The sequence below is a fragment of the Xenopus tropicalis genome, chromosome 2 (genome assembly GCF_000004195.4).
Source record: "Xenopus tropicalis strain Nigerian chromosome 2, UCB_Xtro_10.0, whole genome shotgun sequence".
In the NCBI taxonomy this organism is placed as follows: Eukaryota; Metazoa; Chordata; class Amphibia; order Anura; family Pipidae; genus Xenopus; species Xenopus tropicalis.
In genome coordinates this window covers 110646116-110666830 of record NC_030678.2, presented here as the reverse complement: position 1 = coordinate 110666830, position 20715 = coordinate 110646116, and the positions used below count along the sequence as shown (strand labels likewise).

The following is a 20715-nucleotide window of genomic DNA, read 5'->3' as shown; positions in this document are numbered from 1 at the left end:
ACACGTATTTGTCACTTCCCCAAACTAAGGGCACACGTACAAACGTCAGTGTTGAGCACATGAGAATAAGGGTTTTATCTGTTATTGATTTATTTCCTGTGTTCTTAAATGACACTGCCCATTCACATAATTAGCTATGTGTCTGAGACTTGCCCCATGGCACTTTTCATGTTGCTGCAAAACAATTTGCAATGAGTAGTGGGAACCATGTTCACTTCTCAGAATGCCTCATGTGACATTGTTCTTTAGTGCTGGCCATTTTGATTACTGGGAACGTTTGAATTTTTTAGGCTGCCAGGGATTATCCACAAAGGTGTGAAGAAAAAGCTGGAACTGAATTATCTTCATGATTTCATGGCAGTTTCTACAGGGTTGTAAGCATGTTGGTTGAAGGAAAGAAACCTGTTGTACACAGCTGTAAAACACAATTCAGCTAGTTTGAAGGGTAAAAAACCCCATAAAGAACTAGGCAAAAAAAAATACTGACCCAAAGATCGATCATCCCAATATATGGTGCAGTGCCTTTGAAACTTTCTTCATATTTTTGTGATTGTGGTCAGCTTTTTTGGCCGATGTACTTTGGGGATGTACTGAAGTGCTTATCCGCACAGAATGCACATAGCCAGCAATTCAAGGGACTTTTTTGAAGACAGACACTAAGGTATTGTGCACCATGGTACTTGGACAGCAGCTTTGTGCATGTTGTGCCTTAAGCTCTGTAACTGATTAGGTGCTGGCTCAGTATAGGTGCTATTGGTTTTGAATACTTTAGGAGGAACAAGCAAGAGCCAAAAAGAGAGGTGAAACATACTAGGACAAAGTTAACCCTTTCTAAACTGATTAGCTGGCAGACAGATAAGAGAAATAGCAACTTATATTTTTGGTATTTTTTTTAATTTATCAAGGCATCACCAAACAAAAACAATGTAATGCTAAAAAAAGGAAAATAAAATATTACTTTAATCTAATCTAAATTCCTTAATTTAAGTTGAAACTCTTGAATTAAAAAACAAATTATATAAATTATTACCATCTAATAACACTCCCATAATGGCACAGGGTAACGTCTTGTAGGTGGGCATCAGGTAACGGGTGTAGCATAGGCAACTGCTGCACGCTGAATTGGCTAATAGCCTGTATAGACACAGGACATGCAACAATTTTTAGAAGACGATAGGGCTCAATTGCATCTGCAGATGCAGTGGGCAACTTGCACTATTCCCTGCAGTGAGTAGCATCTTAAACCATTTTCATTAAAGGAACTAGCATCAAAATTGGCACCGCACATTTCCGTATAATAATGCTCACTGCTGATTAGTCCTTCCTGCCTTCCATTCTGAATTGAAAGCTGCTGTGGCTACTGACACATGGTTCTGTGAAACCCTGAAGCTACTATCACCTCCTGACCAGGAGGTAGCTCCAGGGTACCCCCAGTGCCCTGCGTCAATAGACACAGCACACTTGCGACTATAGAATCGGGTGCAACAGTGGCGTAAGCAAACCCCGGGGCCATGATGGTGCTGGCCTGTGGGGTCTGCTTCCTCCAATGGTGCATTTAAATCTCTGCTCACCACCTGCTCTCTAGTATGAGAGGTGTGGGAGCGGGAATTTATAATGCAAACGCGTCAGTGAGTCAGGTCGCAGGGAGGGGGAAGTGGAAGGGGGGACGGGGGTTTGCTATTCTGCTCCTGGGGGCCTGGCACAGAGTTGTTACCACAGAGTTGTTATCCACTGCAAAGCCTGGACTGCACCCAAGCAAAGACTTAAAAATTTGGGTTTCTGCTGATGTGTGTATGTATTCAGCCAAGTGTTTAATCAGTTATCAAGTATAATGAACTGCATATGAAAAATGCTGCATATTTGCCAGGATTTTGTAATACTTTTACAGTAAATTACTATTAATGTTATTAATACGTGACCATTAAAACCACAGAATGACGAATGTATTTAACTGCCCAAGGGCTTACAGAGATTCAAGTAGCTATCAAGTATAATGACTGCACGTGGATTTTTGACAAGCAAAAAAAGCCAGAATAAGGTGTTTATTTTATGTCCACTGTTTCAGTCAACTCACAGTCACCACCTCTGAGAAAGGAAGCAAGGAGACTGAAATGCTGTACACACATTAGCCTTCTTGGACTTTAAATACGCCTGACACAGCTTCATGTATGCTTAGGACCTATGTGATACTGGAGACTTAAGCTGGCCATACACGTGGCCATACACGAAACATCGTCAGATGTGCCACACACCATTCAGGGCTGAATCGGCAGGTAAGGAGGTAGAAACAATAGGATTTCTACCTCCTTCTGCCGATTCAGCGCTGAAAGGAGATTTTGATCAGGCGCCTTCTATGGCGCCTGATCAAAATTTTCCAACTGGTCCGATCGGCGTGTCGGCCGATATCAGCAGCTTCCTGCGATAACAGTCGACTCGCCGACATACCATACACGCACCGAATATCGTACGAAACGAGGTTTCGTACAATATTATCGGTGCGTGTATGGCCACCTTTAGATCATTTTTCATATAACTATAAGCCTAGGGGTGGGATTCTTAAGTGTAGATGCAGTTTCTGGTCTGTCTCACAATTAAATAAGCAGAATATAAATTGGTCTTCTGTTGTGGTTAATGTAGGTCTCCCTGCTCTTACTGGTCATCCTTTGGATGAAAATGACTTGGTATTTGAAAATATCCTCAGCTTGTGCTGTCGTACAATCACCAATCAGCACAGGAAGTGACAAAGATGCTTTCCAGACACAACTTTAGGATACTGTTATATATACAAGTAGACAGCATAAGAGTAAATGTTATTCCTTCTACATCTCTTTCTGGCAGTGCATTCAAAGTGAAACTGTCATTGAAATGCAGAAAGTTCTGGAAGGTCACAGATTATGAAGCTCCACTAATTATATGTATAGTGAATTTGGGGCCCAAGGCACAGGCTACATGAAGATACAGAAATCAGTCTCAAGGAGGCCAAACAAAGGCCAATAAAAGCTGCCATTGGTCTGAATGTATTTGGATCAGTGTTAAACAGATGAGTCACCATAATGTTTATAGGAATAGTTTGTCATATCCATCACATTTTCCTAAAACAAATAGAAGCTTTCACCAGGTGGCCATTTCCCCTCTAACATCATCAGTGACATTTACATCTGCAAAAATCACATATGCACTGAAAACTTCATGCAGACTTACACAGGCAGAATTTACTTTCATAAAACGTTTAGCTCGGATTGAGCACTGTAATGGATAAGATGAACTCAGGAGAGGTAGTTATGGAAAAAAAAAACATGTTTCTTCAGCAGAGTGCACAGCTAGAGCAGGGTTTCTATAGCAACCAGCAGTTCTATCTCTTCATTGGCTGTAAAGACTAGAGGACGTGTTTAGTAATTTAGTAACCTGAGTTGAGAAGATCTAAGCATGTTCAGTAAGCCAAGAGCCAAAGTAAATTCCTAAGGGAGGGGGCCAAGTAAGTTAGAAGAGAAGGAATCCTAAGTTATTAAGGGGATGCTGTGGCCTCACTAATAACCTTTAAACTACCAGGGTGGCAGGTGTTTAAATATTTCCAAGAGACTCTTCACTAATACCATTTTTTGTGGGGGGTTTACATATCCTTTAAGAGTGAGGAATAAATTACAATTCTGAGGTATTACATTGTTTTACCAGTTTTATTCACTTGCATTTTTTCCATTAATTTTTTAATAAATGAGATAACATTTGCATTTTAACAACTGGAGTGGCTGGTAGTTAAAAGATTTCAAAGAGGTTCTTGGCCTTTAAAATCTTAGTGAAACATTATTAATGTTCATAGTGCTATATAGGGACACCTTCTCATTAAGTGTTAAAATCATGAAAACATATTGTTAAGTGAGTAAAGTCTTCTTCTATTAAGAATTGCTGGTTTGGTTAGAATCATACCTAGTGATGAGCTTGTTTCATACAGTCCGACAGTTTAAACATAGACTGCTATACCTGTGGTGATGTTAGCAACTGGGGCAGTGAGGTTACTTAAATGGGCCGAGGGGGGGAGTGCAACCTCAGACAGCCCCCCTTCAGAACCCTGCTCATTTGGGATGGATGGTTATGTTTAAGCCAGAGAAGAGGTTGGGGAGTTACGCCAATAAAATGGGGTGTGGAGCATTAATATGAACTAGTTGGCAACAGAGAATAATGGTAGTACATTGGTTAGGGAACTACAAAACATTTGTTTGCTTCTGTATAAGAAATCAAAATGCTTATATCATCTTTTAGCATCTGATGCAATACATTTATACATTTAAGTCAGACTTTTCAAAGGAATCCTATCTTGTGATCTCATTCACTTCTATTTTTGACCAGTGTATCATAATAGAAAGTGACATTTCTAAAATCATACATAGCTGACAAAAACTGTTGTTGACAAGAATATCACAATCTGTGATGAAAGAGAATCCAAAGTGCCAGATTTTTTTTTCTATTGAACAAGTTGTTTTCCTTTAATTTGACTCTTTATTGATAAATTTAAAACAGAAGATGCCTAGAAAGCCAGGCTATTAATCTTGATTGCCATATCTTTTCTGATTTTATTTTAGGTTTTTAAATTAACATAGAACTAAACAGTGTACCTACAATTCCAGTCCATCCAGTTTCCAGTTCCAGTTGAATATGAACAACATGTTTAAACCATGCCTGATATAGTTTAGTACAGGTATGGGACATGTTATACAGAATGCTTGGGACCCGGATAAGGGATCTTTTTGTAATTTGAATCTCCATACCTAAAGTCTACAAAAAATAATTTAAACATGAATTAAACCCAGTAGAGTTGTTTTGCCTTCAATAAGGATTAATTATAGTTGGGTTCAAGTACAAGGTACTGATTTTTTTTTTTTCTTACAGAGAAAAAAGTAATGAATTTTAAAAAAAATTATTATTTGATTAAAATAGAGCTTGTGGGAGATTTCTGGATAATGGGTTTTCCCGATAACAGATCCCATACTTGTAGCATCCCCAGGTTTATTTATTTAACCCAATAAAGTGTAATTGAAGTTCCACACAGTCATCTAGATACTTAAGCATCCCACATGGTTAGACTCCAAATTGCAATTGAGCAACTAATGTTTATTCTGCGATATCTGTGCAACAAACAGCAACTTAATATAAGCCTAGTTGCCATGGTGTAAAGCTGGCCATACATTATAAGTACTGCTTTCTTGGCAAAGTGGGGAATATCGGACTAATTTTGATCATTTGGTCACAACAATGGGGATACAACATTTGATTCAGTGCAGTCCTAGATCCAGTGGAATATCAAATCTGCCAGATTTTTGCCCAGATATCAGTTGGGTATGTCTGTTGGAGGGCCTCATACACAAGCAGATAAGCTTCTGAATCGATCTGAAGGGGCCAAATCTGGCTGATGTTTGGCCACCTTAACACTGATGCAAGTGTCTAGCAATGGGGTTGATTTGTTGACCCAGCTAAGATATTACCAATAGAGATAAATAGATAACTTTCTTTAGAGGTCAAATTTCAACTGCAGTAATATTTTTAAGATCTTTGTAGATCATCTAAGCCAGGGCAACACTGTCAGCTGTTACTCATAGGCATAAATTTAAAAATACAGACTACATGAAAAACAAGTGCCTTGGGGTGAAATTGCTACAGACAATATCAATGAACAAATCATTTTCAGATAAAGTCAGCCAAAAAGTATGGCTGCTAAAAAATACATTTATATCATACATTTTTTAATGTTTCCTCTACAGTTTTGTCACTGCCCACCCACAACCAGTGGCTTGTTCCTATGAGCAGATGTCTATTTAGCTTTCACTTTCTGGAAATCTAAGAGGCAACAAACACAGTTGCTATACATATAACATTCAAATATATCTAACAATAGCTTTTGAAAAACATTGCTTTTTGAAAAAGTTTATGGCAGAGGACTAAAACAAACAAACTGTATTCTTAAATTATCATCTGTTATACATAATATGAAAAAAACCTATCTTTTAAAAAAAAGGAACCTCTTTTTTAACTTGTCATATTTCCATTTTTGAGCAATCAGGATATTGAGGTGGATGTGGATAATGTCTGCACTATTTTAGACTAAAAAGAAATTGAGAAATGTGAGGAAGTTCTACAACCCACCCAAAAGGTATATATTTAAGCTTTTCGCAGAAGGTCCATTAAGTTATTTTCTTCGGCGCGTTTTAATAGCAAGACATTGAGTATCAAGCAGGCAAGAAGGTAAGCTACCTTATGCATTTGACTATATGTATTTAAAGAAAAGTATATATACATATATACTTATACAGTATATATGTCTGTAGAACAGGTGCAGGGAACTTTCTGCCCTAACTTTGTTACAGAACTTTGCCTTGGTGGCTTCTCTGTGTTAAAAAATGGGTGCAGCAAACTGTGTTTTAGGTGCTTATAGCAACATGTCTATGAAGATTCTCATTCATCCAGGTCATGATATACAGTATCTAGTAGAATTAAGTCTAAAACAACTGGACTTTTCTGAGTTTTTTCTTGAAAACGTTTCACCACTCATCCGAGTGGCTTCTTCAGTTCAAATGACTGGTAGGGAATTCCAGGTTGCTTATAGCAACCTTTCAGTCATGGGTGTAATTACAGAGAAAGCAGATCCTGTTCAATTCAATGAGCAATTTCAATATATCTTGATGGGCTAGTTTACCAATGCTTTGGGGCCCTAAATTAATTTGCTGTGGGGCCCAATAACATCTAGTTACACCACTGCTTCCTGTTAGTATATTGACAAATGTAAAAGTTTGTGTAACTGTGAATTGTCCACAAATTATATTAAATAATAAAACATAATTAATTATGGCATTTCAGCAGCATTTCATGTACTTGAAGATGCGGCATGTTGTTGTGATCAGCATGTGTGTTTTGCAGACAATGGCTTTTGTTGTTCAACAATCTGGAAAAGAAGGTAATGACATACATATTTCATTTTCACTGTACAGTCTAATCATACTAATAGATAACGTGTAATATCTGTCACTATCTGTCTGAAACTGAAGAGGCTGTTACAATTTTAGCAAGAATTTATCAATAGAAATAAGTGCTCTGATGGTATAAAAACATAAACCCAAACTCTGGGAAAAGTAATCCAAAGAAATATTTATGGTTTTCACTTCTTAATCTGCATTACTGAGAGTGGAAGAAGAATTTGTCAGTAGGATCCATGAAGATCTGCATAAGATGCCTCTATTTGGAAATTCAGAAATCTTTGAGCCCCTGCATTGAACTGAATATATTTTGTTGACCAACTTAATCAGTCTCCATTGTTTGCCAAGAGCACTTACATGTCCGCACACATTTAAACTTAATAATATGGGTATATATCAGCTAACTACTACCTTCTTCTTCAGTCCTCATCCAAGCATTACAGTCCTAAAGCTCAATACAATCAAACTATGTGCCAAGGACCAACACATAGAGCCTTCCACATATGGAGGCCCTTAATGTTAGAAGAAAGCTGCCACTGTTAGGCTAAATTCTAAAACTGGAATTCCTAAATCTAAGGTGTTCAAAGCTTTTCTAGGCTAGACATCCTGAATTGTACCTACAATACTCCTAATTTAATATATCTTTGGAGATCATGTTGAATGCATGCATATTAACACAGTAGAGAGGCACCATAAAACTGAAAAACATAACTAAGAAAACCTTTTTTTTTTAATTTACACAGAAAAGTGTCCAGAACAGATTACGCATTTTATGGGACACTATGTTTTGAATGGAGAGCCAGTGGTCATCAAGTGCCCAGCCTTCCAGTATCTGCAAATGGATTTATCTAGAGTCTCTCCCTCCTCTTTTAATATTGCTTGGACCAAAAATGCTTCTGAGTATCTCTATGCTGGAAGGCAGTCAAGAATTCATCCAAAAAAAGAGTCATTGTGGTTTTTTCCAGCATTAATTGAAGATACTGGCTTGTATTCATGCATTGTAAGGTAAGGTAGTTAGAAATGTGCTAAGATATTCACAAAAGAATAATTATGGGGCCATTTCAACTAAATTTTGAGAAATGTGGGGCTTATAAAAATCTGCTGTGTTAAATATGATGGTTGAAAAAATGAGACCACAACTCTTTTTATGTGCCCCCATTTGGCCACACTGTATATTTACTTTACAATTATGATTTAACTTGTTCCGATTGCCCCAATAAGCCTAGAAAAAATGTTGCAAAATGTTTTCATATTAATACCACTGAAAGTCCAGTAAAAATATAAATAAGCGTTGTGCAATGCCCAAACAGGTTTATAATACAGTTCAGTGAGCTTTATGCATGATACTTCATACAAGTTCAATATTACAAAGCAATGGGCTTTAGGAATAGTTGCACAACAGTACTATCATCAGTACTATAATGCAAAGAGCTTTGTAAGAGTGTTGACGAATCGTGAATAACAGCAATTGAACTTAGTGACCAGCATTTCATTAACTAATACTTGTGGTTTAGCTGTACATCTGCTCCTATGGTGCTATACTATTAGTATTAACTAATACTTGTGGTTTAGCCTATGGCTTCTTGTCTGGCTACATCCATTAACAAGTGTAACTACCACAAACTGTGAATGACCCTGTGTCATGTGAATTACCACTGGAAGGTAAAGGGCAGGAGAATGTTTTCCGCTCTGCTAGGTGGTTGTTTTCAATTGAATCTGTCAACCTTGCATTCCTCTTGTACTCCTGTCCTACTAGCTCCGAGTACTGGGACCATGGGAAAGCCAGTTAAAGGGCCTCTGGGGCAAGCCTACAGCTGGCACACAATTACAATTCTGTTTATGTACAAACCCTGATCGCTTTATTTTCCTGTTTTTATATATACACTATAAACATACAAAAACTTGTTTTTTTAATGTATTGCATATTTCTTTTTGATTTATAAAATATCTGTATTTTGATTTACAGGAATTCATCACTCTGTACTGAACTAACTTTGTCTCTTACTGTTATGAAACAAGAAGAGGTCCATGTCCCTGACATTGCATATGAACAACTTGCATTTGAGCATTCACAGTTTCAGATGTTTTGCCCTGACTTAAGTGACTTTACTATAAACCGCACTGATGTGCAGTTACAGTGGTACAAGGTAGGTAAGATAGTCATGGTTTAGGTATATATACACATGTAGTAAAAAACTCTGAACAGCATGTTTAATATAATGCATATGTCAGGTATGCACATTATAGAAAAAAGAAAAAAAACAACATTGGCCCAGTTTATGCAAGGGCAAGGTAATAACTCTAAAACTGATTGTTCTACCATTATTCTAATGGACTTTTACGTAGACCACATTTGATGAGTGGCAGGAAAATGAGCCTTGCACCCGGTGTTCCATTTGTCAATGCAATATCTGTAACCTATCTGTGCTGTATATGTAGGCTACCACTATCTGCTTATGGTTTGGTGCCTTTTGTATTAGAGTAAGGGCAAGTCCAGGAATATATTTTGCAACCTTTCATCTTTCTGGAACATTGATTGGGCTGTCAAGAGGCCCCAATCCAGAAAGCCCCAGTAGTAAGAACATTTTTTCACAAATGCGTGGTGTTCTATGTGAAAAGCAAACACCTAGGGGGCAGATTTATCAAAATTCGAGTTTGTAAAAAAAAAACAGACACAAAAAAGATCACAACAAAACTTGTGTGACTCTCACACGCTAGATTATTTAAGAAAAAAATATTCCCGCCCGCATTTTGGCATGAGTGTTTTTGCAGCAATAAGCAGAATGCTAAATAAAACTTTCAAAATAGTTTGAGGTTAGTACTTTGTGCAAAAGTTATTAAAAAGTTAATTATCCCTTTAATGTGCATTTTATTGCATACCTACCATCTGCAGAAGCCATGCAAAGCAAACCTTTCAATTTGATGCCTTACATCTAAGGCCACCAGCAAGCACTAATTTTATTTTTTTTTTCAAAGGATGGAAAGCTTTTGGAAAATGACATCAAATACATGTACTCCAGTGGTACAACCTATATGCACATTATCGACATTGTGAAGAATGATGGTGGATATTATACATGCAAACTCCAATTTACCCATGAGAACAAGGAATATGTTGTTTCCAGAATAATACACCTCAGGATTGTAGGTAACTGCTGGTTTACCTATAGTAGATTTTTATGGAATATTAATTTTTAATCAAACATGGACATTAATAAAAGAAATGCTCCCATCTCTCGAACATTTAGGGCAAACTGAAAGCTACAAAGAGAAGAGAGAACAATGTGTTTATTAGTTTACTGACTAATATTGAAATGCCTGTTAAAGTTATATTTTTTTTATTTCATACAGGTAAAGACAAAAGACATTATCCTGTTATTCAGTACCCAAATCACAAGCCAATTGCTGCAGCAATAGGTGAGATATTATTTGTATGCATACAGGCCTTGTCCAAATTCACCCAATTAAAGTGATACTGACACTAAAAAACGACTCCTCAAAATATGAATGTACATAAAAAGTTGCCTATAGGCCATGTTGATTGAATTTCGCTGAGATATTTGCTTTTGTAAATAATTGTTACTTGAAGTTCCTAAACCTGACTGTCCCTTCTCAGCCTGTCAGTTATAGCTTCTAATACTAACGGCCTCCTGCTGGACAAATATGGCAGCCCCCTTATAGGGGAACATAGGTGATCAGACAGGTAATATAAAAGCATCGGGCAAATACTTTTATGGCAAAAATGAAGGTCATGCAAAGACAATGTTATGATAGATGTAAAAAAAAGGTTTAATTTCTGGTGTCAGTATCTCTTTAACTCCAACTGCACACAGACATGTTAAGCCGCTCTTATTTTCAACCTCAGGCCCATATCCCAAGTGTCTTAACCTTGCTATACTACAGGAGTAGGGAACCTATGGCTCGGGAGCCAGATGTGGCTCTTTTGATGGCTGCATCTGGCTCGCTGCCAAATCTATAATAAAAAAAATAACGGGGGGCGTGGCCTTCGCTCGGTGGATAGAAGACATGTTCTAAGCCTTAGAACACGTCTTCTATCTGCCGAGCACAGCCCATGCCCTCCTCCGCATCGCATCCGGCATCCTTGGCACCCACCCTACCTTGCCCCTGCGCTCGGCAGATAGAAGACGTGTTCTAAGCCTTGGGACCCACCCTACCTTGCCCCGCAGCATCCGCGGCCAAACATATTGTATGGCTCTCACAGAATTACATTTTAAAATATGTGGTGTTTATGGCTCTCTCAGCCAAAAAGGTTCCCGACCCCTGCTATACTACCTCTGCCAATATCAGTGTACCCCAGCAAGCGTCAAATGATTAAAATAACTAGCTAAAGTTTCAGTAGGCATAGCATCAGTAGTATTAGTTTCAAATCACAGTCAATGGCAACGGTTCGGCATGTTAGGAAACCCTACCTATGTCCAGTTACCGACCAACAGACCATAGCCTAGAGCAGTGCTGTCCAACTTCTGTGGTGCTGAGGGCCGGAATTTCTTTAGCATGGATGGTGTAGGGCCGCTAATGGAAGCCAGTTTTGACCACTCCCCTTTTCCAAACCACACCTACTTCAAATCACACCCATTTTATCACAATGGTGGTAGTGCAGCAAAAGCCCAAATGCTTGGTCCCTACTGTGGGGATATCAACAGTCATTCATATGTGAAAGAATTATATTATGTCATATTAAGATTTACCCTTAAATCCATATGCCTCCTCCCCTGTGGACAGCACAGCAACCCCCAGCATATAATTACACACCTTAGGGACCATTTAATGGCTATTTCCAACTGCTAACAAACTCCTGCCAGGTTCACCTCCCACAATCAGCATAGGGCAGGCACAGTATGGCACACACAGGCAGCACTCTGCCTGTCCTATGCTGCCTGTGTGTGCCATACTCTTCCTGCCCTACCCTGCCTGTGTGTGCCATACTCTACCTGCCCTATGCTGCTTGTGTGTGCCATACTCTGCCTGCCCTATCCTGGCTGTATGTGCCATACTCTGCCTGCCCTATGCTGCCTGTGTGTGCGCCATACTCTGCCTGCCCTACCCCACCTGTGTGTGCCATACTCTCCCTGCCCTATGCTGCCTGTGTGTGCCATGCCCTACCCTGCCTGTGTGTGCCATACCCTCCCTGCCCTATGCTGCCTATGTGCCATAATCTGCCTACCCTATGCTGCCTGTGTGTGCCATACACACAAGCAGTATAGTCCAGGCAATACATATAAGGTGTGAACAGGTGAACAATGGGGGTGATTACAGCCCGAGCCTGAGGTGCGAACAATGCAGGGGGGGAACAATGCAGGGATTAAAATGTGTGAACAACACAAGGGATTACAATACAGGGGGATTACAGCCTGAATCTGAGGTGAGAACCATGCAGGGGGCCAGTTAATCTCAGTACTGATACCATTTAAAGCTTACTCAAAGATAAGCCATCAAAGCAGCCAGACAGGTGGGGGGCCACACAGAGGGGGGTTGCGGGCCACCAGTTGGACAGCACTGCCCTAGAGGGAAGGAAGGGGGTTGCAAATGCTATATGGCATTAATATATTCGTCCTTACTCACTGGCATAGGAAAAGTCAACTTACGCAGGCGTGGTGCAGAGTACCTTTTTTCCTTTTCTTTTTTGGGATATTGTTTGCACTATTGTAGGAATACTGTTCTCACCAGTCCATACTGTTATAGATAAAGCCTCATTTGCAAAACCTACCACAATGTCCAAAGAACTTGCACCTGTGGCAGGATTCAAGAGAGATGGGCAGAGAGAGGCATGTAGGCACCTTCCTCTTCCTTAGCATCATTCAACACATGTTCTAAACTGCACAAAGCAGTTATCCACAGTAAAAATTAAAGCAATGATCTGTTGGTGTAAGTAATTACACTGCTGCAATTTAGTACCATTTAATGTACAGAGATATACACAAGTAGAGTATAAATTGTAAATACAGATGCATTTATTATCCCCTTTGTATGTGCTGCCAAACTGGCAGCTCTTCACCTGCTGTTGAACAATTGTTTTTCAGCTGTAGTTGAAATACTTTGGCTGTTGGGTGTTGGCAGTGTAGTTCCACTAAAGGGCTGTAGGTTAAAAAGTTCAACTTTATAAAAATCGCAGTCTGTTTTGACTAGAACGCCACAATTGAAGATGGCCTTGCAATCAAGTTCTCCTTTTCCACAGGTTCCAAGCTGCTGATTCCATGTAAAGTGTACATTGGTAATGGTGGAAATAATCCGATTGTTTGGTGGCTGGCAAATGATTCCTACATTGATGAATTCTTTGGTGATGGCCGTGTAATAGAGGGAACATTTCAGTAAGTTTTTTTGCACTTTGCTCACTGTGCAAATAGCCATATGCCTCTGTGCTCAGGTTTGGAGCATAGAGACCCGTGGTCTGCGTCGTTAATGGAATGCTGCCTGCATTAGTCATTTCTCAAGTCAATAGAGGTGGGTGGGGGGATACACATAGGCACCTCAGCATACATGCCTCGTACCTTACATATCATTCAGACACACATGGTAGGGAGTGGCAGGAGGCACAGCCCACACTGAGGCCCTGTCCTTACCCTGTCCCTAAGGCAGGTGGTATTATAGGTCAAGCTGTGTTTCCTCTGGGGCTCAATCTGCGCTCAGTGCAGAGTACAGCACACAAGCCAGCACAAGTCCCCTTGAATGAGCACTCAGGGGTGTGCTCTTGCACCAACCAGGGTCATGATCCCTTTATTCTTTAAAATGCGTACAGAGAAATGTGGAATGCAAAATGAAATATAATATAATATATAATAGACATATTTTCTAAACTCAAAAATAAGATGTATTTGTATAATTCCATTATAATCTCAGCAGCAATACAGTGTTTTCATTTACTTCTTTCATTAGAGAAAGAACAGAATCTGATGGCCATTACATTGACGTCTCTTTGATTTTCGAGAATGTTAAGGAAGAAGATTTTAACACTGAATTTAAGTGTATAGCCAGCAATGATTATGGATCCCAGGTGCTTCCTACTCACATAAGACGAGCAGGTAATACAATGGTACATCTATAACAACATGAACAGGAGGTTCAGAAAGTTGCCCAAAATTCTTACCTAAATTTTAAACAAATTACCTCAAGCAATCAAACAAAACTTGGACACAGAAAGAGGATATGGTTAGGCCTTTTGTGTTGATGCCTTGCCCATGCTATAAATGCAGTCTGCCATAATGACTATTGATAGGCAAGAGGGCATCAGCCAATCTTGAACCTGAAATATTCACTAATTCTGTTAAGTCATATCAAAATAATTGTATTTAAAAAATAACCAATTTTTTTATTCTACATCACTGCAATCTAAATTAATTGCTGGAGTGAATTTGGAGGATTTGGATACTACTGTCATGTAATGTGGGGGTAAAAAATATTTTATGCATAATTGGAAGCATCACAGAGTGTACAATGTTTATGAGAGCATTGTCTCCTTTCCTCAGATGAAAGTAGGAGGGAGACAGTGGTCTTGGAAAACACCGTTGTGATTCTATCGCTCAATTTACCTGCCTGTCCCCTTTTATTACAGCCATGTGTGTTACATTTTGTGAGGCAAAGGGCATCCTCATCTATTGCAGGCTAAAAGTTTGTGAGTGTAGAACATGTATTTATAGAAGTGATTATAGTTAGAAACTAAAAAATCTATAAAGATGAAGCTTGTATTATTTTTTCATGATAGTTCTCCTTTAAAGGAACAGCAACACTAACATTTTATAGAACAAAACCCTACTCTAAACTACTCTAATAACAGATTGTTAATGTTACTCTAAACTGCTCTGATACCAGATGTTTTAACGTTTTCTTGGTGGCTCAGCAAAATGAGTGGGGGCAAACCAGGGTGTCATGCCAGGCAACATGGCCCTGGCATGGCAAAGGGTTAAACCCTATCAACATCTGGTCACCAACTCCCGCAGAGACCCTTAATTAAATATGCAACCAGGGACTGCGGGAAGGTGACAAATTCAGCAACCTCATCAGACTAGCCGTATCCAGCCATTTGTTGGGGCAGGACGATGGTGGCCTTTGGTTTCTTTGATCTGTTGATCAAAGAGAGGCAAAGTGTGAACCTAGACCTGCAGGGGGGAACAGCATACAGAAAAATATGGATTATAGAAAGGGATCCATATCTCCTCCTCATGAGAAACCCCTCATGTTTGGTATCATTTTGATCACCCACATATAGGTCAAAACAAGCTCCTACTTTCATAATAATATTGGGTACTGGCAAGTACCAATATTATATGAAAAGAAACTGGCATGAGAGGTACAGCTCTACGAGGGGGGGGTCATGTGACAAGTTCCTGGGCACTCCCCCCTCATGCATACGGTAGTGAGGGAGGGGCCCAACAGGAAGGATAAAAAGGGTACAGACCCAGGTACTAGCAGCTCACATTTTGAGGTTCCAAATTTCTGTAGTAGTGTGAGTTCAATTTTTCAAGCTCTTGCCTCAGAGGACACAACAGATAACTCGGTAACGTACATAGGGTTTTCTCTGTGTTTTTATCCCCTTTTATTTTATTGACTGTTTTGTATATGTGTGTCTCTTTTTGTAACATCTTTTTAAAATGCACTGTTTACCCTTGTAATATTAAATATAAAATTGAATAAGTTCTGTCCTTTGGCTCTATATCGATCCCCACGTACCTTGTATGACTGCTCAGGCTTAAATGCTGTAAGTGCTGGGCTGTATGTGTGTTGAGTAGGGGGGGCAGTTCTGTGTAACTACTAATTAACTAGTGGACTGTCAGCAGGAAAGTGGGTATGTAAATTAACCTTGGCTGCTGGTGTGTTTGTGGAAGTAGTAGAACTAACCCTAACTGCAGTAGGAAAATTTGTGTGTGATATATTTGTGTAATTAGGTTTCTATTGCCTGTTAATGATAGATGGTGGCAGCGAATAGTTATTTGGGGTTGTGTTGTGTTTGGGGGTGCTTGATGTTAGTCTAACCTGTGTGAAAGGTGACTGAGTGTAACCCCTTGTTCCCCGTCCCGGTGTCAGACGTGTCTCGGAGTAGTGTGTTCCTGACACAGGGTCACTCACTAAACATTAATGCAAGTTGACATGTCTGCCCTTATGATTTTCCACTGATTCTTGCATAAGTACATGGTAGAAAACATCTGCTGTCTCTGAATAGGGAGATCAAGCATTGTATAACCCACATAACTTTTTCTGCTCATTTCCAGTCCTAGACCAGAAGTTATCACATGGCAGATTTAGGTGAGGCAGCTTTGAAATCAGCAATCTATAGCACTGAGAATGGTCATGCAAAGCTATGCAGCTTGTACAATGACCAACTGCCCTACTTAGACTTAGTATGATATATGTGTGCTAAAGCCAATCTAGTTTTACTTTAGCAAGATCTAGTTTTTCAACCCTCTGACAGTTTCCCCTCTGAAATTCAGTTAATATATTTAATCATGTTTCATGTTTTAATATTTTCTGCATTTCTACAGCATCCCCTTTTACTTGGTACATTCCAGTCGCTCCAGCAGTGTTGGTTTTGCTGATCATAGCAGTGATTGTCATATACAAATACAGGAAGGCTGCAAATAAGAAAGAATATTCTCTGACCAAGTCATGAATGGTAACTGCCTCTTAATTCTGTGCCCCTATATTAATCTGTTTCTTTTCTGGGTGGTTACCCGCATATTAATACAGGAGCAATTGTACCTTTTTCATCTTAAAAGGAAACTATAACCCTAAACATTGGAGGTTTCTATAAAAATATATCACATAAAACATGTCATATATATTCTTTCATGTGTGCCACTGGACAATCCCAAAATAAAACACTACCATTTTAAGCACTAGTCTGTGCCTCTGACTGGCCTTCGGTGCTCACACACAAACCAAGTGCAAAGCTATACATATATTATTATTATTAACATTTATTTATAGGGTCATTTATCAAGACTGCGCAAATTTAGCTATGGGAAGTTACCCATAGCAACTAATCAGTGATTGCCTCTTTTAAGCCAGCTACATGTAGAACAATAAAAACAACCATTTGATTAGTTGCCATAGGTTACTGCCCATGGGCAAATTTGCCCAGTTTTGATAAGTGCCCCTCTACTAAATTTTACATTCACATTTCATCTACTACATGCTCACATACTGACAGGGGTGATTGAAAAATGGAAAAATGCATGTTCTTTACTGCACCTGAAAAAATGTTAACTTTCGACAGCTGGAAAAACAAGTGATAATTAACCTATTAAAATGTGTTTTAAAATGTTTTTAAAGGAGAAGGAAAGGCTAGTAAAGAGTTAATCTCAAGCTGCAGGCATACCTTCAGTTGCCTCAATAGTGCCCTTAAGTTTCCCCATATTTCACCTGTTCAGAAGATCAGAAGCCAAACAGGAAGAAAAAACGCTGAGCTGTGTAAAGAAAGTTCCCATAATGCCTCACTCCTGCACAGGCACCCAGACCAAGTGAACATGCTCAGTTAGTAGACTATGAGTCAGCTTCCTGCTGATTGGCTCAGAGCCACATTCCTAAGGGGGGAGTGAGTTCTCAGCTTTCTTGAGGGAGGGGGGGAGCAGGAGAGGGGAGAGAACAGAAAGCTGGGTGTCTCTGGCACAGGAATTACAGACACAACTAATCTTTTTTAAGAGAAGTCGGTGCAACGTTCTGTGAGTGCATATAGCTGTATTTACATAGACCTTTCTGATAAAGCTTACTTAGTTTTTACCTTTCTTTCTCCTTTAAGCTTGGCATGCCACTTTAGATAACATCATATGAGATTCTGCGATTGTCATCAGCTTCTCTGGCAGGTCCAAAACACCCCTGTTTTACTAGTAATAAACTAACATCTTACCAGATCAAGTTTCCAACACTAATATAAGAGACTGTATACAGCTTTAACCATTTGGGAGTACATATTCTACAATTAATCAGAAAATGTGCACTATAAACAACCAGAGAACACTTGACCTTGCTAAACTTTATCCTGACACAAATTTCCATTCCCACGATATAAGCTTCTTTTGCTCCCCAGAGGATATTGACTCTTTAATGAATAAAGTGCAACTCGTGGTACACAGAAAACATTCTTAGGTTCCTTTTAAGCATAATCTCTTGGATATCATAAATCTAAAGCAAACTATAAAGATTCAGCTTGGCGCATTTACGTACCTTAAAATACATATTTTGAGGGCAAAATAGTGTTTTCCCAGGGAATGCACTCTGTGCACCCTTCAAGAAACACGTCTGTTTGCCGTGACTATATATCTGCGGCCGGGGTGTCTCTGGAAATTTATTCTGCCTAGTGCTATGGATTAAGTACTTGCTCACTGTAAGCCTCAAAAGACAGTTGTCATTATTAGGTATTAATTTATAATTATATTTAAAACATTTTAGCCAACTGCCACTTATTTATTACATTAAAATGAATAAGCGAAAACCATTCATGATTTGCCATGAGTAAAGCCATATTATGCATATGTGTACATATTTTACAGCAACTGTTAATTAATTGTTTCCTTTTAGGAACTGTGACTTGAACATTTTTCCAGGAACCAATTAGAAGACCAGAAAAGTGCTGCTAATTATGCTTGGTAAAATGCTCTACTTTAATTGATCCATTTTGGAAGAAAATGGTGCCTTAAAAAAGTCAAATGAAATGTATCACGTACTCACCCATATCTAGTAAAGGGTACATTTGCCCAGGTGCAGTAACCGATGGAATTCAGTTGAATATCTTTTTTTTAAACAGGTGATCCCAAAATGCTTCCTGTTTATGCCTTCTATTGGTGACTAGACCTGTAGCAAATTTTTCACCTTTTATTTCATAACCCAAATGTTTAAAGTGTGAATATACTGTATGTATAATTGTAGTTTTATATGTGCTGCATGTTTATCTGTATTTCTAGATCTTTATTTAAGCATGTAAAGGAAAGACAACTAAAGGTAATTTTTAGGTTCATATGTCTCCATGCCCAACAATGGATTGAAGGCAGATAAGCACAATGTGGGTATATTTAACTGTGTTGCTATGCTGTCAGAATTATCCCAGTGATGCTGTTTTGGTGCTAATGACTAATGATTTGAAGCAAGTTTATTTTTCTTTCAAATTCTTTCATTGGGTTTAACGTTAAACAAGCTGATTGTTTGACAGAATATTTAGCATGATTTCCATATTATGTAACATGGAGCATTTTAACTTAACAATTAAAAGCAAGGGGTAACAATCACTTAAGCCAGTTCTCAGCTCAACTTTTAATAAAGAGAATGTATAATAAAAGTAATTTTATATGAATGGGTTTTATATCCTCAAAACCATACAAACTATACTATCAGTCTGTTTCCCATAAATGTATGAAATAGTTGTCTCCTATTGTTATCCAACATCTTCAAATACATTTTCCATTTTTTCCTGGAATTTTGTCTCAGTGTTTGATTTCCAACTTTATACCTTATAGCCTCCTGTCAACAAAGGCTTTTTATATTTTAATACATCATTTATTGAAAAAACATTTTCCTTAACCCAGCATAAATAAATTGATTTACAATTGGCTGCTGTGATAAATTACAGAAAATTATTATTTTATCAGAAAAGTCCAAAGGTGAATTCTTATTTACCGACAGAAGGGTGTTCTTTAAACTAACGAGTAAATTGAAGGGTTAGTACTATATTTAATTTAATTTGCTTTCCATGCTTCAGGAAGTGCGCAAAAGCCCTGTTGAAGCCGAAAAAACACTCCTTACACACATGCAACTGCCTCAGATGGAGTCACAACTTGCATACTGCGCACGTGCACTTGGAATTTGCAGTGAACATTGGGCGAATGCAAAAAAATATGAAAAATGCTTAGGGAGATTGGGGGAGACAAGTCAAATTTGGGTAACTCCCAAAAAAATAGGGCTCTGAAATTAACATAACATTTAGCTTGCCTTGGTGCTATTTCCAAATATTTGCAGAAATACATTCTCTCTTACAAATTGCAACAAGTGCCAAAAAAAACCATCCAGCCAGCTCTTATTTATTCCAGGATCGGGGGGGAGGAGCAGGAAGGAGAAGTGACAGCAGCGCTGGCAGGTGATCACTGACACATACAACCTGAAAAAAGTTGGTACAGTTCAGATACCTCCACTTGTCACCCCTTCTGCTCCCCCTCCACAAGGAATCTCCTATTTCCCCGTACTACACAAGAAGAAAGCAGGGTGGGTGACAGGGGGCAGCAGTGACAAACAGGCTGGTAGGGAGAGCAAGACGGAGCAGTGACAACCAGTATGGCAGGTGAGGAGCTAGGACTGTAGCTCAGGAAGACGTACTGCCTAGTGCCCCCCATCTTTGTGCCCTAAGCAATTGCCTCTTCTGCTTACCCCTAGTTCTGGCCCTGCCCAAATATAGCATTTTGCACTACATTTGTAAACATATTTATCCTACTGACTACAGTATACAGTTAGATAAATTCAGATCAAAAGTTGCCAGAAGGCATCATACGCTTCATTTACCAAGGGGTTCACACAATCATTTATGAATCCCTTAGGGTGCTCCCACACAAGGAGATTTGTGGTAAATCTGCACTACTACGAGTGACAAATCTCCTGAATATGCCTTCCCCTTGCGAAAGCTTTGGATCTCTGCAAGTAAAACACATTACTCACAGCAATCAAAAAATATTGTCACTGATTGTACTCTTTAATCTCGACCTGTTCACTTGGAATTTAAATAACTACTTTACACTAAACTACAACTGAGTGCTATGGT

The 20715-nt window shown here is 38.9% G+C and overlaps 1 protein-coding gene across 4 annotated transcripts; it reads left to right on the top strand.

The window, feature by feature from the left end:
- The first annotated feature begins 4999 nt into the window (after positions 1-4999).
- On the top strand, positions 5000-19383 carry il1r2 (interleukin 1 receptor, type 2). Of its 4 annotated transcripts, none has more exons than XM_031895931.1 (10): positions 5000-6234; positions 6907-6943; positions 7706-7967; positions 8929-9109; positions 9939-10110; positions 10314-10379; positions 13159-13291; positions 13857-14002; positions 16457-16587; positions 18492-19383. In XM_031895931.1, exons 2-9 carry the CDS (start codon positions 6910-6912, stop codon positions 16582-16584), a joined length of 1122 nt encoding a protein of 373 aa, XP_031751791.1. In that variant the 5' UTR covers positions 5000-6234; positions 6907-6909; the 3' UTR covers positions 16585-16587; positions 18492-19383. The 4 variants fall into 4 exon arrangements, with proteins under 4 accessions (XP_031751791.1, XP_031751790.1, XP_017946711.2 ...); XM_031895930.1 differs by having other exon boundaries at positions 6850-6943; XM_018091222.2 differs by having other exon boundaries at positions 6847-6943.
- The last annotated feature ends 1332 nt before the right edge of the window (positions 19384-20715 follow it).